Genomic DNA, 27636 nt, shown 5'->3' on the forward strand with positions numbered 1-27636 from the left:
CCACCCCCCGCGGCAGGGTCCACTCGCCGCAGCCCAGCCCGCGCCCCTCGGTGCGCCCGTCTCATTGGCTGAAGGCAACCCCCCTGAATTCTCATAGGCTGTCCCACTTTTCCTCCGCCCCCCGCACGGACAGCGCGCCGCGAGAGCCAGGGAAGCTGCTCTAAGTCCGGGCCTGGGAGCCGTGGCTCGGCTCGCCGCTGCGAGAGGAGCGGAGCGCGGGGCCGGGGGCCGCTGTTCCCACCCGGGGACGCTCTTGCGGAGCCGAGCCCGGCAAATGGGCGCACGAGGAAGAGAGCAGGGAAATGGACTGCTATTTGCGCCGCCTCAAACAAGAGCTGGTAAGAGCGGAGCGGGCGCCAGGGGCGCGGAGGACTGCTCCGCCCGGACGGCACCTGGCCCCCGCCGCGGGCCGGGGAGCGGGGAGTGCGCGGCCGGAGGAAGGCCAGAGACGAGGGGACGGGCAGGCAGAGGGCAGGGCCTGGCCCGAGGGAAAGGGCCGCGAGGAAACTTGGAGCAAAGATTTGTGAGAGTGAGGCAGACACGAGCAAGTGACGGAGACCGAGCAACCCAAACCCGGACTGAAATGCGCCCAGAGAAGGCGCCGGACACACGGGGGCACACTCCCAGACGGGGCGCCGGGAGCAGGGCCGGGCGCGCGGGCCGGAGGGCAGCCGGGGACCGCTGGCTCGCGGGGAGCTGGCACTGCCTGAGGCCCCCAGCCCCGCCGGGCTTGGCAGAGCTGGCGCGGCTGCGGGGGCAGGCCGGGCCGGCTGTCTGCCCGGGCTTGTCTGCCAGCGGGGGGCCGGGGGGGGACTGGCAGCTGGAAGGGCGGGGGAGGGCCCCGCGCCCGAGGCGGGGCGCCGCCTGGCAGATCTCGAGCGGAGCTGCGGGGGCCCGGCCAGATGTCAGGGCCGGGCGTGGGGAGTGCGGAGGGAGCTTGCGGAGGCCAGGGGTGCAGGGGTCGGGAGAAGGAGCTCCGTCTGGGATCCGGGCATCACCCAAGTGGGGGAGGGAAGGGTGCCCCCAAAGCTCCGTTAGGTTGATTCTCACCGACTTCATATACCACCCCCTCCCGCACACACACCTGCCACCTTTCTGGTTCCCGCAACCACCCGAATTCACACAGATAAGCGCGCCCCGCCCCACCTTGGCCCCCAGGCCCGCCTTTCTCTCAATCCGACTCCCTCCTGTGCCTTTGCCTCTGCCTCTTTTAGTTCCTTTTAGTTTCCCTCGGAGTGGACCTCTCCTTGGTCTCACTTTTCTCCCCTCTTCTTTCTTCCTACTTTCAAGAGCCAGGGGCACCCAGGCTCTCAACAGCAGACCTGGATCCATGGCTCTCCAGATTCCATGACAGCCTGTCCCGCTCCTGCAAACTCTACACTTCCCCCCCACCCCCACCCCTCCAAACTTGGCAGCTGCATCTGGGGCCAGTTTTGGGGGAGGGCAGCTTGCAGAGCAGGTGTTCTCACTGATGCTTCCTGGTCAAGGCTCCCAAGCACTCTTCCTGTCTGTTCCACTCCAGCGTCTGTTTCTCAGGTCAATGGTCACTTCTCTGGGACTTCCTCTTCAAGCCCCTTTTGTGGTGACACTCAGATGGGAAAGTTACCCAGAGAAATGCTGCCTAGGTGAGGGACAGAGAAGTCGCCACTGTGTCCCTTCCCATGCTAGTTTTCCCCGGCTTCCCATGTCAGTTTGGGATGGTCAGCCCCAGCCCACACATATACAATTCTGACTCTTCCCATTCATTTGTCCAATATCAGAAAGGTCAAGGTCATCACAGATCATGTCTGAAGTCCAAGGCCCATGCTGAGAAAAGAATCTAATAGAGTCCTCTTTTTATGCTTGGAATCTGGGACCACACCACCCACCTCAGGATCTGCCTTAATAGAGGGTTTGTGGGTGTTCCTGGCATAGGCTTGAATTTTAAAATCCTACTGATTTGCATTTTTTATAGCACCCTAGGTGGGAGGGGGTGAGGGGAGGAAGACAGTCTGTGGATGCCAGGAGAATAAAAAAGGCAAATAAGAATCTGCACTGAACTGAGCTCCAGGTCTTGATTTGCACCCTCTCCTGCCAAGGACTTGAGCCCCCAGTCCCTGAGAGGAGGAAGGGGAGAGGCTGAAGTCACTGAGCTCCCCATTAGCTTTCATTGGCCCTTTGTCTGAGCAGCTTCAGCCTTTGACTCTCTCGGAGAGGAAGCCAAATGCCTGGCCTGGGGCCCAGAATGACACTCAGATGGGAGAGCTCTGCAGCCTCCCCCTCCCCCACCCCCACCCCCAGGGTGCCCCGCCTCCTCCCCCTCCTCCCCTGTGCCAGGCTGCCCAGAAATGAGACAGAGCAGAGTGACAGGCAGAAGCATTAGAGTCTCCTTTACTCTCCAACACCTCAGCCCGGTGCTTAGGTAGCTGAACCAAACCTCAGGGCCTCAGTTTTCCCAATGGGAATGAAGAAGAAAGTAGAGCTGAGTTAGCCCAGGCTCAGTCCTTTGGCTCCTCTAAGGACTGTGCGGATTGACTTCAGTGCAACATGGTTGTGACTAGGATGGGGAGAGTTCATTTGTTTATACCCCAGGTCTGCAATGGGGTACAAAAGGCATACGGTAGTCTTACGTCATGAGCTTGTGAGGGTGGGGGCAGGCGGTGGGGCTTGTGTGTTTATCCCAGGCAGAATCTTCCCTGCCACCGAGGGGGACTGTGTGTTGCCTGGCTTTGCCTTAAGTTAGCATGTGCTCAGGAATGGCACGCATGTAATACTAGTCACGTTCTACATTCATTTATGCCACCAAATCCCTTCAAGAAGCCTGTGTCCTACAGACACTGGGTTAACCTGCTGGAAAAGGAAACGTTAACAGGTCATGACATTATTTTTGTCAGGGGTGTTCTGTGTCCCCTCCTGCATTCTGGCCCTACTCTAAAAGTCAAAGGAGGCCCAGAAGATCTAGACAAGAAGAGCATGCTCCTGAAAACCAAAGTGGCAGAATTTCTCAATTTCTCGGAGCAGAAAACTTGCTCTCTAACAAGTGAGCCCTGCGGGGAGGCCAAGGGTTTGGGGATCCTGGCTCAGTTAGATTGATGCCTAGAGGCCTGGCCCTTTCCCCCTGCCTGGAAGGAGACCAGGATCCGTTTCGGGGATGAAATGGGGCAGGAAAGTAGCCACAGCTGACACACTTCTTCATTAGGATGAGGGGGTCAGGGCTGCCACAGCTCAGCAGGGAACATCTCTCTCTCCCCTCCAGCCACTGGAGAGGGGCCCTGCACGAACACAAGGCCTTGGGACCAGCTGTTCTTACACACCGCTCCCTTGAGGGCTTCCAACAAATGGGGTAGACACAGGAACACAGAGAAAGCAGATGTAAGATGCTCACAGCGTGTTCCTCATGAGTCAGTACCAGTGTAGAGCAAATAGAGTGTACAGAGGCTGAGCGATAGGGGCTCAGGAAGTCCAGCCAGGCAGGAAGGCTTCCTGGAGGAAGAGGAGGTTGATAGAGGCCAGCTCCTGGAATGCCTGTCCTAGCTGAGGCATGATGAAGCAGCAGAGGGACTTCTCTGGGGCTGGAGAAGGGCCTTCTAGGACCACTCCGTATTTCTAGAAGGAAGTTATCTAGCCACTAGTGGCCACAAGTTCAAGAGGTTCTGACATGTGGAGGAGGACCAGAGCCTAAAGGCAAGATAAGGACAAAAGAAGGTGATGGAAGAGATAAGAGTAGGAACAGCCTGCAACTCTAGGGACCAAAGAGCAAATTTCCTGAGGTAGAAAAAAGCTTTTACCAAGGATCTCCTAATGTGGCCTCCTTTGACTTTTAGAGCTAGGGTGAAGAACGGGGTAGGGTCAGTGAGGGAGGAGTGTGAACTGTGGGACTTGGGGGCAGGCCAGCTTGAACTCAAATCCTGGCTCTGTGTGACCCAGGCAGATTACTTAACCCCCCTGTGCCTTGGTTTTCTCATCTGCAAAGCGGGTTTTTTAAATTTTAAAACAATTTTTTAAAGATTTTTATTTATTTATTTGAGAGAGAGAGAGAAAGCACTAGCTGGCAGAGGGAGAAGTAGGCTCCATGCTGAGCAGGGAACCCAACACGGGACTGGATCCCAGGACCCTGGGATCATGACCTGAGCCAAAGGCAGACACTTAACCCACTGAGCCACCCAGGCGCCCCTAAAACAGGGTTTTTAAAATACCTACTTTAGGGGCGCCTGGGTGGCTCAGTTGGTTAAGCGACTGCCTTCGGCTCAGGTCATGATCCTGGAGTCCCGGGATCGAGTCCCACATCGGGCTCCCTGCTCAGCGGGGAGTCTGCTTCTCCCTCTGACCCTCCTCCCTCTCATGCTCTCTGTCTCTCATTCTCTCTCTCACAAATAAAAATAAAAAAATAAATAAAAATAAATCTAAAATAAAATACCTACTTTATACAGCCACTGTGAAGATTAAATGGCAGCTGTCTGTCCTTAGCCTGTATCACTGTGCCCGGTGACCTCCTGACGGATGGATCAGGCTGATATGCATGAGTCATTCATTCACAGGACACATTAACGGAGTTCATCCGATGTTTAAAGCACCTGACCAGACACGAGCACTGTGGTTACAAATACAAACAGACACAGAGCCTGCCTTTGGGGGAACCCCCCTGTTCAATAGGGGAGGTAATAATAATAACAGTTATTGGGCGCCTGGGGGGCTCAGTCGTTAAGCGTCTGCCTTCGGCTCAGGTCATGATCCCAGGGTCCTGGGATCGAGCCCCGCATCGGGCTCCCTGCTCCGCGGGAAGCCTGCTTCTCCCTCTCCCACTCCCCCTGCTCGTGTTCCCTCTCTCGCTGTGTCTCTCTCTGTCAAATAAATAAATAAAATCTTAAAAAAAAATTTATTGATGTTAACACCGATATGTCAGGCATATAATGGATTATGTCATTTAATTGCCAAAGCAACTCGAAGTTGTACTTCCCTTATTCCCATTCTATAAATGAGACATGGGGAGGTTAAGTGAGTTGGCCAAGGTCATAGAACTGGTAAGTGGAAGAGCGGGGCTTCAAACCCAGCCAGTCTGACTGCAGAACTTACACTCTTAACCAGTACATGTAGTCATATGTCCGGTATAGAAATAGAGGGTGCATGCTACATAGAGGGGGAATTAGCTCCAGCCGGGGGATCAGGGAAAACTCCGTGGAGAGGTAGCATTTGCGCTTGACCTTGAGGGATCAGCAGGGAGGTGACCAGGAGAAAAACAGCATTCCAGGCAGATAATGAAGCAACAGGAGCGGAAGGCACCGAGATGGAAGCAGAGGGGATGTTTGAAGACTACAGGAGCTTGGCTAGGATATAGGGTATGTGCAGAGGAATAGTGAGCAAACAGGGCTGAAAGAATCATTGAGAGCAGCCCATGGGGACCTTGAATGCCATGCTAAAGGGCCTGCCCTTCTCTATGTGCACTGCGAGAAGCAGGATGGGAGACGTGCCCTGGGATCTAGGAGGTGCGTGGTATGGGGTGGAGGGGAGGAGGGAGGAAACTGAGGCAGGAGGATGAGTTAGGTGGTGATCGCAGAGTCCATGCAGGAGAGTAGGAAGGCCTGAACCAGAAACGAGAAAAGGAAGGTAACTTCTGGAGGTCTTGATGGACTGCCTGTAGCAGAGAGGAGCTAAAGCCGGTCAGGGGAGGCAGGCTCCCTGCGGGGCAGGGTTGGGCCCCTCTCTCCGAGCGTCTGCCTCTTGCCAGAGCACACGGCCCCTGGTAGATGGTTTGGTCAAGAGAGGGCTCATCCATTTCGTACTTCTTTCTTTACTCTCCGCCCTCCTCCAGCTCTTGGCACAGTTTCCTCTTTACCTTCCTGTTGCGTGTCCCAGCCAAGAGCAGGGGACTGTGAAGGTCCCTATTCACTGGACTGGAGAATGGGCCCCTTGGCAAAAGCAGGGCTTTTCCCGTTTCCGGCCCCGAACCTCCTTGTAGCTTCCCGAGGGGCTGAAAGGAACTGTGTGGGGGTCTTGTGAGTCATGGGGGTGGGGGGAGTGGGGCAGGGCACACTGCCAGGTCCACGGGCGAAGCCGGAACCTGCGTCAAAGGATTCTGGCTGAGCTAGGAGAGGGCGTGAGATGGGTGGATGGAGGGCACAGCTGTGGGATCAATCGGAGGCCGAGGAGAGGGCTTGGGACGGTTGCCGAGGATGCTGGTGTCACTTTCCCATCGCCACGCCTCCCATACCACAAAGGCCCAGCGAGTGCCAAGGGGGACAGTGCTGTCCGTGCGCAGCTGACGCCACACTACCCCTGGAGGGCACAGTGCTGCAGGTCCAGGACGGTGGGGTCTGCTTCCTAGGGCATCTTCGCCTTCAGCTCCAGACACACAGGCCTTCTTCCTTCTTCAGATAATTCAGTGAAGAAGCTCTGTCAGTGGAAAGCAACTGAACTGGGTCTTGGAGTCCCTCCAAGACTTCGTGCTCTTCCTCCCCATAGGATGATAACTGTGCTTTGCGTGTCGCATTGACTCTCCTGGGTTCTTCTCACAACAACCCCACGGGGCTGAGAAGCCACATCATGATGACACGGGAAGCCCACTGGCCTGGAGTAAGAGGGCCAGGCTTGGGGGCCCAGTCTTCCCATGAATACGCCTCGGACCCAGCCAATAAATCTGCCTTTGCACTGGAGGCACTCGGGATGACATTATGTGATACTCAGGTGAAGAACTTGTAGTTTTACATAGTTACCATCTGTTTATGGCAAGTGTATGCATTTCATGTAAGTTCCTACATGAATACGTTTATTTACACAAACAGATTTACATGCAGCATTAAGTAGGAGATGAGCTCCTCCATGGATATGGTGAAAACTGTGAAGTCAGTCTAGGGAAGGATGTTGAGGAAGAAAATGAACATCTCAGATCCCATTTCTTACTCCGTACAGTGGGGTCACCAGCTTACCACAGTAACTGTGGGGGTCCGACAAGGCGAGAGCGAAGAGCATCACTTTAGGGCCGGAATCCTCTGAGTTAGGCAGCTAGGATTCCCGTGGAGGGTGCCTGGGGGCCATCCAGCTCTCACACACGGAGGAAGTTTGAACTGCAGCAGGAGAGACTGAAGCGTGACGTGAAGAAAATTTTAGGGGACGCCTGGGTGGCTCAGTTGGTTAAAGGGTCTGCCTTTGGCTTGGGTCATGATTCTGGGGTCCTGGGATCGAGTCCCATGTCGGGTTCCTTGCTCAGCAGGGAGCCGCTTCTCCCTCTGCCTCTGCTGCTCCCCCTGCTTGTGTGCTCTCTCTCTGTCACTGACAAATGAGTAAATAAAATTAAAAGAAAGAAAGAAAGAAAACTTTTAGGTTGAAACATTTCGAGGCCCAGGAGGCCCCAGGAGATAGGAGATGGCTGGTGGCGGCAGGGGGTGCTTGCAAGGAGGGTGGTGAGACCTTCATGGTCTTTCTCAGCAAGGAGTCCCACACCCGTCTCTGGGATGTGCTGCTGGGGAAGTATGTCTGATGGTGGAGCAGGTCTGCCTGGCATGCGTGCGGGTCAGTGAGCGTGACTAGGGGTGGACAGAGGGGAGATGGCTGTTAGATCCACTCCCACTCAGACTAATCAGAACAAACTAGACCCTCTTAGGGCTTTTCCAACTGGCCCCCGAGGGCAAGCTGGGTATGATTCGGTCCCTGTCCTGAGGAAGGACCTGAGGCTCTGGCACTGGGAGGCCAGAGAGGAACTCAGACCCCCACAGTCTGGGGACCGGGATTTAGTGGCGATCATTTCTAGTTCGGCATCTTCTCTGATTTGGCCCCTCTCCTTTGCTCCCACCCCACACTGTTCCCTCTTGGGTTCCTGAGGCAAGAGAAACCCTGGGATCTGCGAAGGTCCCACGCTCCAGACGAAGACAGCAGCTTGCCCTCTGGCTCTTTCTCCCGGGGTGACATCATTCCCCTTGGGACTGGGAAAGGCAACTCGCTCTCAGTCAAGACCCAGCTGATGCCCCGGCCTCCCCGCCTCCCACACTTCCTTCTCCTCTGGTCTCCCCTCTCACAGCTGTCTTCTACCCTCAGTGTCAGCACCGCGGCTGGCCAACCAAGCCGGCCTGAGAATGGGCAAGAGGATGCGGGGCTTCCCTTTCCTTCCCTGGCTCTTCCTCTGTGGGGGGCAGGGGTGGGACAGAAGGGACAGGACAAGAGTCGTGTTTCTCCTTGATTGCACTGGGTAGATGAATGGAGTCCTGTCATTACTATGTGCTAAGGTCTACTGAAGAAGAAGTGTTCTGGAAGTTCTTAGGAAGTCTTATGATAACCGCCAGAACTCACCTCCAGGTCACGCATAAACACTTATGACCTCACCTCATCTGGCCAGAGCTGTACGAGGCAGAAACTCTTATTCCCATGTGGGAGAACCGAGAAACTGAAGAACAATTTAAATAACTGGTCCCGGTCATACAGCTACTACTATGTGGCCGAGCTGGGATTTGAACCCTGTGCCATCTGTCTCTAGAACTGAAGACCTTAACCAGTGCAGAATATCATTTTCCAAAGGGCTGTAACTTCACCCCCTGTTTACTTAAATGGGGCCTCTGTTTTATGGGCAGCCCTGAATTCATACATACCCACATACATTTCTCACTGGAAAACCGTACAAAATGTCAGCATTATTTCTTCAGGATTTTTCCATACTGGAAGAGATTGAATGGGGTCATTTCATTCCTCCCACTGCCTCTGACCTGGACTGTGTTCAGCCTTCTGGAAGGAAGCCTGCAAGCTCAGACTCCTTGCCCGTTGGTGAAATGCAGCTGCGAGCCACATCCCTGACTCTTTCTCCCTGTGGAGTGTGTTACTGCCCGAGGGCAGCAGGTCTGGAGAGATGACTTGGGGCATTCAGGGGTACTCAATATGTTTTCTGGGTGTGTGGCTGGGGCAAGGTGCTAGCTGGGTTCTGGGGAGACCTAATAATGCGTAGATCTCCGACCCTGCCCTCGATGGTAGATGCTCAATGGATGTCTCACGAACAACTGAGCCTTTAAATGTGTGGGGGTGCCGGGGCGGGGAGGTGAGTAGCACTCCAGGGAAGGGCATTTGAGGTGTGTCACTTAAGAGGTTCTGACAGCAGCCGGGGGCACACATATGGGGACTGAGACACGCTTCTGAGTGACATGATCACAGGAGCGTGCTGGGAAGCCTGATCTGGTGGCCGGAAGCCTTCCAGGAGGCTTCTGCATTCCAGGAGACAGAAAAGCAGATGTGAGACATCTGGGGACAAGAGCAGGGGCCCTGGGTGGAAAAGCCAAAAGGGACTCTGAGGTCTAGGTTGGGGTGAGGAGGAAAGGGGTTTGAGGGAAAGGGCAGATAAAGGGAATTCAGAGAAGCGGTGAGCAGTTAGAGACCTGGAGGAGTTTGGTTGGAGGCTTAGGGTCTCCTCCGACTCTGCCCTGGGTCTTCTCAGCTGCGGCTGGGCTGTCTCAGAAAGGAGAATCGGTCAGGAGGCTGGAAGCCAAAGAGGTCAGAGAAGGGGCCGTCAGCAAGCACAGCCACCTCCCAGGCTGCATCTCTTGCTGTAGCTGCCACTCAAATGGAGCCTGCTTGCCCGGGCAATCTGGCAAATCCCAGGGTTGCCAGGGCCCCACCCCCATCCCCCCGCCCCTGACCACCACACTCAGCAAAGGCCTCCCAGTTAGTCCTCCGGGTGTTAGTGCTGCCGGCTCAGGAGAGCCTGGTGTGGTTCCCCCGCCCCCGCCAGGGTTGGGGTGGGCAGGGGAGGATTTGACCCAAAGCCCAAGAGGGTCAGCTGTCCGTGCTCCCCTGAGCACTTCTGTGCCTCCCCTCCCAATCCCTCCAGCTTTCCACCCTGTGGGCTTAGTTCTGTGCATTAGGACAAGGCTGGGAGGTAAGATGATCCCAGCGGGTCTCTGGGGGGCTTAAGAAACAGATGGTCCCCTCACGCGAGGTTTGCTGTTGGTAACATGAGCAGATCTGGGGAGGGAGCTGGCGGGACCAAGGCAGCTTGGACTGTGAATGTTATCAGACCGCATCCCCTGCCCAGCCTCCAAACTCGGCCCTCGCCCAAGTCAGCCTCTCAGCCCCTTCCAGCTGGCACCTGGGACCCGGGCCTTAGACGCCCACAAAGGGACTGGGGGACTGGCCTCCAGTGTCCCCACTCTTGGCCCGAGCCGTGAAGCCAATTGGGCTGAGAAGGCAGGAAGAGCACGGGAGCCAAGTCTAAGAGCAGCTGAGGGAGGACAGGTGTTTGGAAGGCAGAGAAGGGGTGGGAAGAGCTTCTGCAAACAGGAGCTTCCTGGCCTCCATCTCTCTCTCCGGACTGGCCAGATGTGCACAGCAGTGAAAGGAAACCCCCGGCCTACCCCTTTTCTTCGGGAATCTGAGCTCCTTGTCTTACCCTCCTGTTCCTTTCCAGCCTTCTCCACTGCTCCGGGGAGGGCAGCGTCGCCCTCAAAGCCCAGCCACTGCCCCGCCATCCTGAAGCAGGCAGTGCTCGGTAGTTAGGGCCATAGCATTTGGAGTGAGTGTCCCGTGTTTGAGTCCCAGCCATATGAGCTGCGTATGTGACCGTGGGCAGGTTACTTCCGCCCCACCAGGGTTAACTTGTTAAAATGAGAACAATAGCAACCTCATAGGGTTTATACAAAGATCCTAAGAGGTGAGGGGCATAGAGCATTTAGCTCAATCCCTATTAAATAGTAAACACCTGCAAACTGTCGTGGCCGTCATCATCATCATCATCTCGGGGAGGCTCGGGAAGAGGAGGGCACAGCACATAAAAGGACAAGGATGGCCACCAGAGCTGCGTGCACCCTCGAACCGGTCTCAGCTCCACCTCTTCTGTTGACCTTGAGCAACTTACTCACGTGCCTCCTCCCCCTCATCTGTAAAATGGCAACAAGAATAGTCACTAACTCATTGACTAGTTGGTGAGATTAAAGATAGATCAACTCGGGTCACCTGGGTGGCTCAGTCATTAAGCGTCTGCCTTTGGCTCAGGTCAGGATCCCAGGGTCCTGGGATCGAGCCCCGCATTGGGCTCCCTGCTCAGTGTGGAGTCTGCTTCTTCCTCTCCCTCTCCTTCTGTGCTCTCCCTCTCTTTCAAATAAATACATAAATAAATAATCTTTTTTAAAAGAAAGATTAATTGATATATGTGTATGCATAGTCACATACATGTGGCCGAGGACAGCACCTGCCTTAGCATGTTAGCGGCCATTCACATGTTATGCAGCCATATCAGCGTTGAGATTCCTCCTCTCCCAGCTCTGAGCTGCACTGTACTGGGCCCCACGGAGGTGGGGTCAGTGGCCGGCTGGAATGACCTGGAGGTGTATATGTGGGCAGTGGGGAGTCTAGGTTCAGGGCCAATGAGGGGCAGCGCTTCCCCCAGCCCCGCACGGCTCACTGGCCTGCGCTCTCCCTCTCGCCCGCAGATGTCCATGAAGGAAGTGGGTGATGGCTTGCAGGACCAGATGAACTGCATGATGGGCGCGCTGCAAGAACTGAAGCTCCTCCAGGTGCAGACAGCTTTGGAACAGCTGGAGATCTCCGGAGGGAGTCCTGCCCCGGACTGCCCGGAAAGCCCCCGGACGCAGCCCGAGCCCCCTCCATGGGAGGGTGGCAGAGGTCCTGCCACGCCTGCAGCCTGCCCCATCTCCAACCAACCTTCTCTTGGCGCCAAGTTTCCATCCCATAGCAGTGCCTGTGGGCGGGACCTGGCCCCCCTGCCCAGGGCACAGCGACTGGAGCATCGAAGCGGTGCCCGGCAGGGGCCAGAGCTGATGGAACCGGAAGACTGGACCTCCACCTTGATGTCCCGGGGCCGGAACCGACAACCTCTGGTGCTAGGTGACAACGTTTTTGCAGACCTGGTGGGCAACTGGCTGGACTTGCCAGAAGTGGAGAAGGGTGGGGAGAAGGGGGAGGCGGGGGAGCCCAAAGGGGAGAGGGGCCAGCCCAGGGAGCTGGGCCGCAGGTTTGCCCTCACAGCGAACATCTTTAGGAAGTTCTTGCGCAGTGTGCGGCCTGACCGAGACCGGCTGCTGAAGGAGAAGCCAGGCTGGGTGACGCCCACGGTCTCCGAGCCCAGAGCCGCCCGCTCACACAAGGTCAAGAAGCGGAGCCATTCCAAGGGCTCTGGGCATTTCCCCTTCCTGGGCACTGCAGAGCCCAGAAGGGGGGAACGTCCTTCCACAAGCTGCCCCAAGGCCCTGGAACCCTCACCTTCTGGCTTTGATATTAACACAGCTGTTTGGGTCTGAGTCCTAGAGACAGAACATTGACTGAACCCAACATGACCGGGTCCCAGTGCTGGGCCCTGGGAAGGATGGGGTGTGGGCACTATGGCTTTCAAAAGCCTAACTCCGAATTCCTTTCCTCCAGAAAGGAGGGAGAAGCAGCAAGAGTGTCTGGAGCAGGGCTGACCAGTGTGTGGTTGAGAGAGGCTGGCTTGTGGGGAGGTGAGGGCTCCTGGGCTGAAAGAGAGACATTGAGAGAGACAGTGGTGCTCACTTTGGGACTGCAGGTGACAATGAGGGGCCGGGGGAGGAGACCAGGCAATCCTGACATTCCTTCAGGGCCCCCAAAGACTTCAGTTGAACATTCTGTATGGATTAGGGCCCTGGGGTCTCAGGTTCCCCCAGAGAGGCCCCCGACCTGGCCCCAACCTTATAACCATTGGCTTCCCTGGCAAGGCACTGCTCCAGACACAGGCATGGAAACCCCAGCCCTCCTGGGATGGGGATCAGCAGATTCCCACCCCCACTCCCTGTCGCCTTTAAGATTTCAGCCCGTACCCGGGTCCTGAGACATGGGCCGAATAAGGAGTGTACCCAGGGGAGTACTTGAGATAGCCCTATGTCTTTTCAAAAGCACAGGAAAGATATCTATCTGTATAGCACTTTAAACGTTGGAAAGCCTTTTCATGTCATCTTCTGAGTAAGCAAGTAGGGCAGTTACCACCCCCATCTCCCAGGTGAGGAAGCCGGCCTAGATACGCCCCCTGCGGGCAGGAGGCAGACCGGAGCAGTGCAGCCCTGGAGTCACACGCGCTCCTTCCCCCCGCACCCCGCCTCCAGCACCGAACCCGCACCCCGGACACAAGCGCACGGGCATCCGCCGGCGCGGCGAAGGTGCGCCCACTCGACGCGCGCACTCATGTTTAGATTCCCAGCCTCACCCCGCGGCCTCCCTCCCCGCTGGGCGCGGAGGCCCGTCTGGCCGGACCAGACCGGCGGCGGGGAAGGGGAAGGGCCGGGCGGGCAGCTCCGCTCCGATCGCGCGGCGCCTAGAGCTTTCCTGGAGCGGCGCACGTGGCCCTCCCGCCCCGCAGGGAACGCCCGCTGGCTGGGAAGAGACAATGCGGGTCCCTGTTTGGGCCCGGCCCCGCCCTGCAGGCCCTCCCCCTCTCCTCCCCTCGCCCCTCCCGGCTGATGGGGGGTGACAGCTGCAATTAGACGCAAGCCGCCTTCCCGCCCTCGGAGCATTAACAGCTAACTGGAGGAGAAGAATAACAAGCGAGGCTCTTCCTGCATCCTGGACCCCTGGAGACCAAGATGGCGGAGGGAGGAGGCTTCGCGCGGCCCCCCCACAGCCGGAGGTGGGGCCAGTTAGGGTCACTCTCAGACCCCCGCTCCATCACGTGGGAGATGTTTGGTTCTTGGTGGCGGAAGCTACCAGACGAAAGGTGCTACTTCTAGGTATTTTCTCCAGTGCTCGCTATTTGCCAGGCAGTGTGCAGAACCATGCCTTCCAAACTTCAGAATGGCCCTAGAAAGTACCATCTTCCCGGTAAATCAGTGGGGGCTCTTTAGGGGTCAGAGAGGCTGCCCAGATCAGGCTTCTAGCTAATGGAGGAGCCAGGATTTGGAACAGGATTGTCTGGCTGCAAAACGGCCTTTTCTCCTGTCCCCGGAGTTTGCTGGTAGAGCCAGCCCTTTTCTGGAGGAGCAAGTCCCCGCTCATCCTTTCTGTCTCCCCGGGGAACTGAGATAGTTCAGTGTGGGGTGAAGGCCCATTGGCTGTGCCTGCCTTGCTGGGGGGCGCGGGGGGGGGGTGCGTGTGTGTGCGTGTGTGAGAGAGAGAGAGAGAGAGAGAGAGAGAGAGAGAGAGAGAGAGAGAGAGAGAAAGGGTCCTCTCACTAGGCCGCGGTGAAGTCACCAAGCTTTCAATCCGGAATGATTCCACAGGAAACCAAGTCCCCTCTTGGCCATTCATCTGTGACCCATCTGTTCTGTGGACCGGCCATGGCAATCCGGACCAAGTGAACCAAACTTTATTGCACACCTCCCAGTGCCAGGCACTGCGACAGGAACTCAAAACAGCAAGGAAAAGGACCGGGCTCCTGGCTCAAGGGGTTCAGTGAGAAGCAGCAACTCCTAACCCAACGGTTGGCCAGAAGGGATCCAAGGGAATGAAAACTCATTTTAACTCAGGCCAGAACAAAACAATTAGGAGTGACATTTGCCACCAACAGAACTCACAGGCATCGGGCGCCGCCATCTCTGTGTTCTCATTTCCTTCTCACCACACTCTGAAAGGGGCTGCTGATCCCCTTACTTTACGTGGAGCCGCTCAGAGAAGGCAAGCAACTTGCCCAAGGTCACAGCGGCGGAGCTGGGAGTGAACCGGTCGCGATAGACTCCCAGCCTGGTGCTTTGCACACTACCCCACAAAGTGTCCATTTCTGCTCCAAAAGCCAAGTCAAGAGGAACAACAACAAAACCTGTCCTCCCCATATTATCCATGCATGGATAGTAAATGGAATGCTCACTGTCCGGTGGGGGAATTTTGCCCTGGTCTTGACTGGGCTGGTGTAATGCCCTCATCACTAGGTCATGCTTTGCTAATGAAAGACTATGGCCAGTTCATTTACACACACACACACACCACCACCACCACTAGTTTTTCCTTTTCCTTCTTTTTCTGGGCTTTTGTTGTGACAGGATGGAGAGTGTATTTCACTGAAGCTGAGGGGAGAGGTGAATGGGAATGCCTGGGGCCTAAGTGATGCAGGAAAAGTGTAGGGGTGGGGAGCAGCGGGATGAGGGGGAGGTAGTGGAAGTTAGCAGAGGGAAATTCACAGCTTAATTCTGCCCCTGGGGCTCATTTTATGGTTAATTAGGACATGCAAATAAGCTGGAAGCTCATTTAATACTCTCCCTGGCATGGAGCCCTGCCTCACACCTAGCCCACTTCCCTGGCAGGTACAAGGACCCCCTGATTGGCCCAGGCCCCCACCTGCTTCTCTGTGGCTCTGTGGCCAGAGTGTGTCTCTAGATGTTCCCCCACCATAAGCAGGAGCTAGAAGAGTCCTTGCTGGGCCTGCCTGGTTTCCCTCCTTTCTTTCTCTTTCCAACCCTTCAGGACTGGGACCCCTCTTTCCCAGAGGGGCGTCCCCAAGCACCTCCCCTGCACCCACCCCTCAGGTTGAGATCTGAACCCAAACTTGCCCAGAGGAATAGAGACCTGGTTCGGCTCTGTCCCCACGACATCCCCCTTGCTCCCCGTCGGGGAGGGAGCACCCCATCTTTCCCAAGTCACACCATTTCCTACAGGGCCTCCATAAAAGCAAAAGCACAGCTTGTGACTTTGGGTAGCAGGGGCCTGTCTCCAGCTTTCAACACACCTCAGGTCACCCCCCACCTTCTCCACCCAGAGCAGTTAAGGCACTTCTGCCAGTACAATGGAATGCGCACTGGATTAGGAGTCCTCCAGGATCTGAGACCCATTTCTGTCCCTGTCAGCTTGAGTATGTCGCTTGATCTCTCTGAGCCTCATTTTTCTTGTCTGACATGGGGATAATGCAGGGCTGCTGGAGCTTTGAAGGACGTAATGCACACCATGTAGACACAGCAGAAGCTCTCTACTGGGTCACCTGACCTTCGGTTCAGGCACTAACCATGTGAACCAGAGCGAAACTGCTAGAAAATAACAAAAACTTTCACTGGGGCTTGGTTTCCTCTTCTGTTAAAAAAAATGTATACTGGCCCTATTACCTCACCAGACTGTAGCAAGGATCAGAGAAGACAATAGGTTTCTGTATTATCTTCTATTGTCTTCTCTGCAATGTTTTTGTACATGGTAAAAATATAACCCAGGTGGGCTGTTACTTGCGAAATGGCAAACAATTTACACTTTCTCATAGAGGATGACGTGTGTTGGGGGGGGTGGGTATGGAGAGAGCAGCAGGGGGGCTGAGCGCAGAAATGGTGCTTGAGGACCCCAGTGCCTGAGGATGTGCTCTAGGGAACACTGCCACCCGTCTGTCCCTCACAGTCCCTCTGTCCCCAGCTGGCCCTCACAGTCAACCCCGAGGCCCTCACATTCCTGGCAAGGACTGGAGAGTTGAATGAGCCAAGTTCTGAAGGCTTTGAGAAGAGTCCAGCCCCTGATCTGCTCTCTGCTCTTTAAGGCCTTGGTCCCTAGAGTCCCTGCTAAGCTCCACACCTCACCCCCTACCATCCCTCCAGTCACCCTGGGGACTAATGGCCTAAAGATGCTAGTGGCTGTCCTGCTAGGATCCACTCCCCCCAATGGGGCTGGAGGTGCCCTGAAACCCTCTCTCACAGGAGGTCTCGGGACCCAGGATGGTGCAGATGGAGGAAGGGCCTAGTAGATCCAGGGCACAAGGCAAGATAAGCACCTCAGACTGTAGTTACCCCCTTGGTACTGTTTTTCTTTTTTTACTTTTATTTTCAAACTATGCTTTACACCCAACGTGGGGTTTGAACTCAGGACCCTGAGATCCAGAGTCGCATGCTGTACTGACTGAGCCAGTCGGGCGTCCCAGACAGCAGTCATCCCCCTGGTACTATTATTAGGATGTTCCTGCCTCCCTCTTACTTCCTCTACCCAATCCTTAGAACAAAGAGGATGAAGAGAACTCTCCCAGATTCACTCTGAATTTGACAAAGGACTTAGAACCTGCTTCTCGGCCCGTGCTCTTCAATCAGTCTGGACACGCCCGCTGCCCACCACCTCCAAGCTTCAGGTGTACCCCACCCCCAATTCTGCCACATGCGCACACAGGGGTCACGGTGAAGTCAGCCTTGCCTGAAACATCCCTGGGTCCACATTCCATCCCCTCCTGAGCCCTCCTCTTTCTTCCTCCCCCTTCCTTCCTTTCTTCTAGGGTCCCCCCGCCCTGCCCTGGTCTCTCCAAAGTCATCTTTGAGTTTCTGGTCAGAGAGAGGCCCCTGAGGAACACTGAGGCAGGGAGCCCTCCTGGGGTGCCTACCCCTCAACACAGTGCTTGGGGCAATCATAATCTGACAAGGGACTGCCATACTTGTTTGTGCTGCCTCTTGGCGGGGCCCGGGTGCGGGAGGGAGCAGGATCTCCAGCTCCATATACTAAGGCCTCAGGCTGCAGCTGCTGCACTCCCCGGCTTCCACTCCACAGAATCCATTCTCTCTGGATCTGCCCCTCTGGGCATGGCGCCCAAGATGACCACCCCATTCCAGGGATCTAGGAATCCCTGCCAAAAATCACCTCTCGCATGCTCAGCACCTCCACCCTCTCCTGCCCATGACCCAGCTCTGGGCTGTCCTCCCGGCCCCTCTTCCTGCCCTCTCCAGTCCCAGAAAGAAGCCCCCTGGCAGCCTCCAACTGGTCAGGGAGGGGGGCTTCAGACACAGCAGATGCCACCAACTGAGGCTACCTGGTGGCTCTCAGGGGCACTGCTTGTTGGGGGGTGGGGGGGGAGGTGTCTCCCGCCAAGGGAAGAGTCCGGTTTTGTTTTCTGGTTTCTGGCTCTGCTGTCACCCCGTCTGGCCACTTTCCCGTTCCTCCCGTGCCTCTCCCTTAGCCCCCTTCCTCTTCTCCTCCTGACTGGAGGCTGCATCTGCAAGGAAATGCTGCCCCTCGGCGGGGAGCACAGGGGAGGGGAAGGAAAGGTCTTCAGGTTCTGTGACTTCATCCTCACCTGGCCTCACTGTTCTAGGTGTCTGGAGGCCCCGCCCTGCCCACTCAGACCCTGGGGGACTTGCTTCTTTATCCTCCAGGGAGGTGTGTTACTGAGCACTGCAAGCATGGGCTCTTTGCCTCTAGGTCTTTCCATGGGCTGTTCTCGGAGACTCCAGGTTCCTCAAGGCCCCAGACTGGCTTTTTACTCAGCTTTCGCTGCAGTTTAAAGGGCACCTCCTCTGAGAAGCCCTCCCCAGGGGCCTCACTTGTGCCCGTATACCGAACCACAGGACCCACTTTCAAATCGCTCCCGTGCATGTTCATCTAGATCGTGAGCCCCTCTGGGGTGGCAAGTACTCATTACGCATTTCTGTATCTTGGTGTGACTGTGACCTCTCCTCGTTGTCAGGGTGAGCCCTCTGCCCAGCCCACTCCTGCGACAGGAAGGCCAGCAGTCAAGGCCTCCTCAGCTGCTCCCAAGGCCCACTTTCAGGACAGCTGACAAGCTCCCTCCTGGCCCCGTCTCCAAGCTGTGGTGCGGTCCCCTCTGCGCCACCTAGTACTTTGGCTTACTCCACCCTCGCTTCCCAGGTCAGTTCTGTTCTCCTGCAGGCTGCCTGGGGGCCCCAGTGTCCTTGGGCCGCCCAGAACTCAGACCCTTCAGATGGCCACCACAGCTGCTTCTCTCCCAGGCTGGCTCCGTCCCAAATGGGTCCCCATTTCCAGCCCAGAGGACATCGCTTTTACCCCAGCCTCCAAATTGTCCCCCTTTCTGCCTGCGCCCCCTACACCGGTCTTGCTGACCTGGCTCATCTCCTTGTCCATTCTGGCAACGACCTCTGGCTCCAGACTTACTCTCCCCGAGGAGTTTTTCCTAACCTGCCTTGCCAGGGATCCCCACCCCTCCTGGGGACATTGAGTCTGCTAGATTCTCCTTCCCCCATTGTGATTATGGAGGGTTAGGCAGGGCGGGGCAACGGGGAAGGAAGTTGAGAGTTGGGTGTTCGGGCTTCCCTACCTCCAGCCCCGCTACTGGCCACACTCCAGGCATTGTCTCCAGCGGAGGGGGGGACCGAGCTGCCCACAAGGCCAAATTTGTAGTCATTTGTGTAAAGTGGTGGGAAAGGGGAGGGTATCAGGCATAAATTTATTTTTTAAAGCAAAAAAAAAAAAAAACAAAACCAAAACCCAAAAAACCCAACAGAGATTCTTCCCAGTGGGCCAAGTGCAGCACCTGAAATCCCTACACGGACTCAGGCTGGGAACGTGGGCCTAGAAGGGCCAGCAGGCCTGCGAGCACTCGCTCGAAGCCTGCCACGCACACTGCCACGGTGCAGGGGCAGCCCAGGGAGCCTGCTCATTACCACAGGGAGCACTGGGCCAGACTGACTTAGGCAGGTCTTAGAATCCCTGGTCTGAGGTTCCAAGCATCTTTTGAGATAAGTCCATTTATATAGCAGAAAATAAGGAGGTAGGCTCTGCATCTGAGATTTCAAGGGCCCAAAGAATTCCAAATCCTCTGGCCTTGGCTTCAGGACCCTGCCAGGAGTTCGGGGATCAAGTATCTTTAAACTTCTCCCTTAAAGGTATCCTTTCCCAAGAAAGGCAGAGCTGAGAACCTGTCCCACAATTCCATGCCCTAGTTTTCCCAACTGGGAAGGCTTAGCATCCCCTTAATCCCGGCGGCCCCTTCAAATTGCTCAATCCACCCAACTGGGGACACTGGTGATGCGACAGGAGCTACAGTGTGGCCTGTGCCTTCCCTCTCACCCACAAGGGAAGGCCTGGATGACGGGACCTTGGTGGGGAAGCTCGCAGCTACGCAACAGAGTGAATTCAGGAAAAGAGCCCCCTTCCTAGACTTCCCGATCACTGGTGGGTGCCGAGGCAAGGGCTGGGAGGGCCAGAGGCTGCGGTCTCCCACTGTGAGCTAACAGCAGGGGGAGGAGAACTTGAGAGGGTGTGAGGGTGGAACCCAGATTTGCTGCATGCCCCCAAGGTGCCAAAAGGCCCAAGGGGAGCAGAATCGTGTCAGATAGAGTGGAGCAGCAGAGTTAATAAGGGAGATTTTTCTCTTCAATCCGAGTATCTTTGCCTGCCAGAGTTATTAATGCTGGTTCCCTTCTAAACTGAGCTTTTGTTTGCGAATGATCACGACCACGTGACTGAGACCAGCTTCATTCGGGAAAGGGGGTAAATGAAGTGAGAAATGCAGACTGGAAAGACCATTCGTCCATGGGGAGTCACCCTTGCAACCCTGGCGTTTCGTCCAGATCCCTTCTGAAATTTCTCCGTCCCTTCTCCGTGGCCCCCAGATGAGCGCCAGGCCCTATTTTCCTAGCTCACCCTACCAGAAGGTCACCTTCTTGTTTCAAAGCCGGCCACAATATGGCTCCACCCTACTCCCTAGCCCATGGCTTCCACATTAATGCCAACTTCTTGCTCCCGTTTCCTGCAAATCTGTGACACTCTACCCCATGCTCACCTACTGAAATTCTACCCTTTAAGGCCAGTTCAAACTCCCCTCCCTGAAGCATTCTGGCTCCCCCAGAACAGAAAGCATCGGTCCCTTCTCTCTCCCACTACTTTGCCGAACACTTCTTTACGGTACTTTTTATTGGTTCTTTGTGCCCTCCCAGCTTCTACAATCCCATCCTTTCTTCCCACCGCCATGCTTGCCCACGCTCCTATGTGGCTCAGCCCCTTTACTTGTGTGCTAGATTCCGTCCCTGTAGCCTGTTTTCCTCCTCAGTGGGCCACTCCTAGGCGTGCACCAACATGTGCTGCTGCAACCGTCTTAACAGGAGTCCGCACCTGACCTTTCCAATGCCCCCTACGGCCCCACTGATGGCCCATCGAGGTCACCATGACCTTCATGCTCTCCTTTGCCAATCCCTCTTCATCTCCCAACCTCATGATGGAGTCCCTGGACTTCTCTACCTACAGTCAACACTAGCAGTCCTATTCAGCTCCACGTTCTTAAACATTCAAATGGTGTGAACCTCCTGGCCAGGTCTCTTCATCTGAATTCCAGACACCTGTCCAACTGCCTACAGTGCAACTCGAGGATCTGACCCATTCCCAACACTTTGTTCCAAACGGAACTCCCAAACCTGCTTCTGCCACAATCTGCACTATCTTGATTATTGGCAAGCAATCTTGGGGGTCATCCTTGATTCCTCTTTCTCTCACACTGCACTTGAGTCAGGAGGTCCTGCCGGCTCCACTTTCTCCTAACTGGTCTCTACAAGCTATTCTCAACTCAGCAGCCAGAGTGTCCTGATGAGAGGCTGTCAGATCATGCTCTCTATACCCTTTGCTGAAGTCCCTTCTGTGGACCCCACGCAGCCAGTGCTTGAACTGTACTTGAACATGTAGGCACTCGTCCATCTCATGGCATCTGCAGACCCTTCCCAATGCACCGAAGGCCCTTCTTTCCCCCATGCAGTTGGGTGGGCTGCACATTTCAAACATTTACACAAACAGCAACTTCAGCAAAGATATAAACCTTCAGCCCACCACAACATTCTCTCCGCCCAGCACTCCTAGCCTTTGAACTCTTCTCCACAGCACTCATTGCGTACGTACACACACACACAAACACACACGCACGCACATTTTTCTGCCTCCTGCCAAAGATTCCTCGAGGGAAAAGATTTTGTTTTGTATTATTCACTGCTGTATTCCCAACATGCAGATCAGTACCTGGCATAGAGTAGAAGCAACTATTTGCTGATAGGCCCCTAAGGATCATCTGCTTTATATGCCCTACAAGAATTTGTACACGGTTAAAAGCAAGCACAAGAACTTGCACATGGTTAAACTTTACCAAAAAAATACACTGAAAACAACAGCTCAAAATAAGAGTCACATCACGGCTTAAAACGGGAAGGTTTATTAAGGTTTTTCCTCAAGAGGAACAGCCAAGCCCATGCTTCTTAAGAGAAGCAATTAGCAGGAAATGTATGTCACACCTTGAGCCCAGAATCACAGGAGGCTTCTTCTTAAAAAGCCAGAGCTATATCCCCCAATTCCCTTTTAAAGCTCTTCTTAATGTCTGCAAAACAATCGATGTCGCCTTCCCAGAAAACAGAACTAGGCATCCAGTTCAAAGTCTCCAGCTGTTCTCAACAAGCAAATTTTAGTAAGACATGGCATTAAATAAATGGACTGTGCATTCAGCAAACCCAAGATGAAACTGCAGTAAAAAAAATTTCATATTCAATGTAATGTCTGTACTACATTTTCAAGAATAACTTGCATTTTTTACATTTTTGGGGAATAGAAATACTAAAAGCTTGGTGGCTGGACTACCTCAAAGCTCACATTCATTTCCTTCCCTGCACAAGATGGGCTTCTTCCAGATCCTGGACAAGCACCCAAACCACTCTACCCTTTTAAGTTTGGAGCTGAGTCAAGAGGGGCTATTTCAATACACATTTAAGTAGCACCTTTTTAAATAAGTACAAGACCCAAATAAAACAAGAGGTTATTATTACAAGCTATTTTCTTCCTCCAAATACCAATTTCTTCACACTCTGGTTTCACCACACACATATAATTTTTAAGAGCATATTTTAGGTCTTCTAGCATTCTACTGTGATTGCATAACAAGGAAAAAACTGAGGTAATCTTTCTTCCTGTCCCTCAGTCCTAAAAACAAAAATCAGATACATGAACTGACAAATATATGTGTACCTAATGAGGAAAATGAGGCAAAATATTTGAACTTGGGCAGGTCCAGATAACGGAGAACGTTCCTATATAGAGAAAAATAGCTCCAGACCAAGTAGCCTGTCTTAATAATGCTGGTAATAAAATAGAGATCAGTACCTTCCCAAAGATTAATTTTTCCCAAGTACATTCTAACTTCAAAGAAACAAGCTGTTTCACTGAGGGGTAAAAGGCGGTCAGTTATGATGGCAGATCAAGATGCCAAAGAGAGATTACTTCAAAGCTGTAGGGGAAAGAGAATAACATACCAACACCCATATTTCTCCAAACATTCCTGAGAGAACTCTGTGACCAGTTTAATAAATTACAGCGTTTTCATATCTTTGATGAATTTCTTACATATCTTTCCTGCCTGGTAGATTGGAAATTCTTGAGGAAAGGCCTTTATGCCTCTTCGTGAAGCAAGCAGTGTTTATTTATAAGAACAGATGGATTGAATGCATACTGTTCATTCAAGGCTTGCAGAAGTATTTAACTGATACTGAAGCTCCCCCTGGTGGAGGGTAAAATGATAGATTATGTATTTACTGTTAATTTTTAAAACTAGATTGGGGGCACTAGTAAGCTATTAAAGTCATTTGTGTTTTAATGGGAAAAAAATTATCAACTATGATATCAAGCCTCCTTTAAATGATATGTTACTCATCTGGCCAAAGGCGTTCTACTTTAAAGAGTCACAAATACGAACGTGGTGTCAGTTCTTGGATGTTTATCATATGAAATTCATATATATTTGAGGGCTTTTTTACTTTTCAGCTATAAAAAGTACATCAAATACATCTTATTTTGGGGCACCCTCCCCTCTGAAACCAAGACTACAGAGTCCACAGGGACAAGATGAAAGCACACCTATCTTCCTTTCTGACAGGCTACCCTTCCGCCTTACTCAGCATGGCAGATTTCCTTGCGGAGAGTAATGCATCTCCCTGACTTCAGTGGGTCCTGCTCTGCATGCTGCTGTGTGCTCTAGGGCACGTCTCTTCACAGTCCTATTGGATCCCAAGTGGACTGTGTAAGATGTGACCAAGGAATCCAGCACTGTCATCTTTCTCTCCCATGTTCTGAAACGGAGGGCAAACTGATGCTATTAGTCCAGCACAGGGGAGTTACTCTTGGGAGTTACTCTTACTTAACAATTTCTTATCTATCTGGCAAATAACCACACAACCTATGTAACAGGTAATATTTAGCAATTTTTACTTACGTGCGAGATGTTTTGTCTATAATTTTAAGTCCAAAGGCATGTCTGAGAGGTGAGTTTTCAAGCAGAATGGCTGTAGAGGACCTTAAAATATGCCACCTTGACCTGGACAGACTGGCCCTAATGCTTCACTTATTTATTTTTAATTTATTGCATTTATTAGACTTTTGGCCCCTCAATCCCAGACATCTGTGTAACTGGATCAGTAGAAGGAAAGTATTAGTTAACTAAATTTATTAGAAACTCAAAAGAATACAATTTCCATTTTTTTTTTTTTTTTTACAATATTTTAACATTTTCTTAGGTTGGTCAGAGCTTACATTTGAAATCTTATTCCTAAATCTCAATTTAGTAACCGATGGCCTGACCACATTCCTGGGAAGTCTCAGCAAGGCATGAACACTACTTCATACCTAGTTGCAACGAGACAGTATCTAGATCCCTGAGCAGCTATGTAGACTTTCTAGGACTAGTCTCCTCCTCAGTATTTGGGGACAAGGCACAGGGTTTTCTCAGCTTGTTTCTTGCCTTCGCCAGCACTTAACTGGCCGACAAGCTGTTTTGCTCTACCTCTATGGAGAACACGTAAGCCATATCGATACCCTAGATCCATGTCCTCATTAAGTGTCATCTTTGTAAAAACAGAAACAACTGGGAAGGAAAAGAAAAGCACCACTATATAGCCAGCTAAAATTTTAACTTAGCGATCTTTTCCATACTATGACTACTACACTACTTCATATACAGTCGAAGCAAAAGCAACTGACACATTCTCCGTATGCGTTTTCACTTTTCCCCACTTCTCTCAAATTCTTCAATCTATTATAAAGCAAATTTGAATATTTTTACATAACATTTCATTGGTGGGCTTATACCCAACATATTAACAATGACAAAAGGATTCCCTTGATGAAATTACAAGCTGTGGAAGATCTGAAATAGTAAAGTTAACCCCTGATACAGTATTAAACTTATTTTTACATATAAAAATAATACACAGTGGGATATTTTATTCAATAAGATACAATCTTTAAGATCAAGAGAGAATATACAAAACTAATCTATGTAGTCTGATGTAGTCTGCTGTATAGTAGGAATAAATACATCTAGAACAGAAAGTGTGAGGTCTGTTCTTAGAGAAATTACCAATGACTTAGGGGTTTAAAGCCAAGTGTTCTGTAGGTACAGGCAGAAGGGAGCTACTGTTGCATTTTAAAACAATGTGGCCATTATAAAATAAAAGCCTTAAATCTATAAACAATAACAAAAACACACAAACCAAATGAAAATGTACTAAAATTTAATCATCCAAAAAAGCTGTAATTTAATCTGACAGTAAAACACAAGAAGCAATATTAGAGTTGGTTTAGTATATTATATATTTTAGCTTTGAAAGCCATAGAAATCAGTTATCCCAGTTTTTTTCCTATAAAAGACCCATTTTTCCAAAGCATTATGCACAATTTTAATTAGAATATAATGACAGAATGATATTTCATAATTTTTAAATATAAAATGAAGTCAATGACTCAAAAAGTTATCTGCTGCAATGAGTTTGAGGGGAAATTTCATAATCTATATCATTACAGATATAAAGTATAATGGTTCAACTTTTAGTTCTTGACAGGGAGGAATCATGATAAAAAGGTCAATATGAAATCATCTGATTATAGTAGCAATATCTAACATTTGAAATGCATCCATGCTCTTTTGTATAATCATATTAGAGTCAAGTATATTTATTTTCACATCTGTTATAACTGCTATTGCAAAGGAGAAATACTATTGTCTTATTTTCCAAGAGATATACACAGAGCAATTTTTTTTTTTCTCCAGGGAATCTGTGCAAACCAATATAAGATTTAAATTCTTCACATAATATATAAAACAGGAGAAGCCTCTTCAGATTTAATTTTTGAAGTCTGGAATGCTGGCACTTCCCAATTAGGCAACAGTTCTTCATTCCTGTAATCTAGAACATTGAATATATATTTATATTTATATATATATAAAATATATATACACACACATATATGGTTAATCTCTTGATGTCAGAAGATGGTAGTGAACAAGGAGATATTCAATCATATAGAAAGAAACAGATATTGGCTGAGTGTTACTAGACAACTAAATTATACTAAACAGCTACAGTAACAGGGCTATTTTAAACTCCTTTTGAAAATGTTTAAAAAACAGTTTTATTAGTTTCACAATCTGACAGTCCTGTCTGTAAAAAGGAAAACAGTAATTATTTCTATCCCATTATCATCTTATTTTTCCAAAAAGGAAATGATACCTGTGCATAAAATTTCTTTATCCAACCATTTCAGGACTATAGGATATTAGGATTACCACTTTTTTAAAGATTTTATTTATTTATTTGAGAGAGAGGGACAGAGTGCATGAGTGGGGGGAGGGGGAGGGGAGAGAGAGAGAATCTCTTAAGCAGACTCTGAGCTGAGCACAGTGCCTGATACAGGGCTCGTCGGGGGGCTCGATCTCATGACCCTGAGATCATGACCTGAGCTGAAACCAAGAGTCAGACGCTTAACCAACTGAGCCATGCAGGCGCCCCTAGGATTACCACTTCTAATACAGGTTAGGACCAGAAGAGATGACACAGAAGAGCTGACCCCCATATGCAAGGGCAGAAGAATCCACGTTAGTTGTATTGCTCAGCAGAAAAGAATTAGGTTAAAGGAACAATTTCCTGAAGATGAATTTCTCTTCTAGTCTTTAGAAGTGGGACACACAAGAAAGAGATTAACATGTTTCAATACAATCTTACTTAAAGGGTAGGGTCAGATACACTGCCCTCAAGGTTCATGTACTCTTACTAAAAACATATATAGCTACTTAAATTTACCCCTTATCTCGGTACTTTTCAAGTGAGATCAACATGGCACTTCCAGTCTATAATCACTCTGTGATTTCTTTGCTTTGCCAAGTATTCTGACTGCTAATTGACCCGTTATTTGGTATTTCCAAACATCCACAGAGATCTCAGGTGACTTATTAAACATATTGTTAGGCTGACTTACATATCAGAGCCTAAGAATTTATACAACCAGGATGAAAGTCTTATTTCTAGATGTAGGCCAAGATTTCTCTCCTCTCAGGTAAAACACAATACACTGCAGGGTGTATATGAATGGATGCTCACAACAGGCCAGAAGATGGCACCTCTTCCTTTAAACATAAGCTAATCATTTTCTAGAGAATTGGAAATTAAACTAGGTTCAGCTAAGGTAATGGCATCAACGAGACAGTCAACTACAGCTGACTTAACTAGGAGAGTTAAATGATATAGTTCAGAACAGGAACTGAAGTCCTCTTTTCCTTACCTTTGCACCCTTACCTAAACAAACACACCAGCAAATTTTAAAATAATCACCTTCACGGAGCTAATGATTTATAGTTACTGAATCAAGATTTCACTTAAAGCCTAAAGCAAACATCTGACCAGAAGCTGTCTTTCTTAAATCCAACCAGAGGCAACCCCATGCTGTTTCCTCCTTTCTACCCATTTTCCTTGACCTTCATTTAAAAGGGGGGTACCAAGAAAATTAAATTAAAGGGAGTACAATTATTGAGTTGTTTCCCTGAAGAGAGAGATTCATCCAAGTCTCTCAGGAAGCACATATTAGTTAATTTGGTGCTCTGGAAGAGGTAATCTGCTCGATGGACCCAAGAGACTTACAAGACTTAGTGTAAGCAACTCTCAATTGGGAACAGTAGCCTTTCCTCTGACCGAACCAAGATTAGTAATATGCACATAACTAGCACCAAATTACCTCATAAAATAACTTCATGAAAATATTCTTTTATGGCATAGTTTATAGCGTTTGTGA

At 51.5% G+C, this 27636-nt stretch overlaps 2 protein-coding genes across 9 annotated transcripts in view; one reads left to right on the plus strand and one right to left on the minus strand.

The window, feature by feature from the left end:
• The first annotated feature begins 36 nt into the window (after window positions 1–36).
• Window positions 37–26058, plus strand: INKA2 (inka box actin regulator 2). The gene is made up of 2 exons (XM_045896966.3): window positions 37–338; window positions 11379–26058. The coding sequence occupies exons 1-2, from the start codon at window positions 303–305 to the stop codon at window positions 12204–12206; spliced, it is 864 nt and encodes a 287-aa protein (XP_045752922.1). The 5' UTR covers window positions 37–302; the 3' UTR covers window positions 12207–26058.
• The window catches only part of RAP1A (RAP1A, member of RAS oncogene family), a 76630-nt gene continuing 74065 nt past the window's right edge, over window positions 25072–27636 (minus strand). For all 8 annotated transcript variants that reach the window (XM_064588650.1, XM_045896968.3, XM_045896967.3 and 5 more), the window contains one exon: window positions 25072–25757. The gene's annotated coding sequence lies outside the window, so the exon portion shown is untranslated. The remainder of the gene's footprint in view (window positions 25758–27636) is intronic.

This window comes from Mirounga angustirostris, unplaced genomic scaffold, assembly GCF_029215605.1.
Source record: "Mirounga angustirostris isolate CCGP_5_RB_7025 unplaced genomic scaffold, mMirAng1.0.hap1 SCAF_4, whole genome shotgun sequence".
Lineage (NCBI taxonomy): Eukaryota > Metazoa > Chordata > Mammalia > Carnivora > Phocidae > Mirounga > Mirounga angustirostris.

Bases quoted from the DNA above. Each gene is read 5' to 3' on its own strand.
- INKA2 (XM_045896966.3), top strand. From the start codon at position 303: ATGGACTGCTATTTGCGCCGCCTCAAACAAGAGCTG. The intron at 339-11,378 runs GTAAGAGCGGAG...TCTCGCCCGCAG, and splicing joins GCCGCCTCAAACAAGAGCTG to ATGTCCATGAAGGAAGTGGG.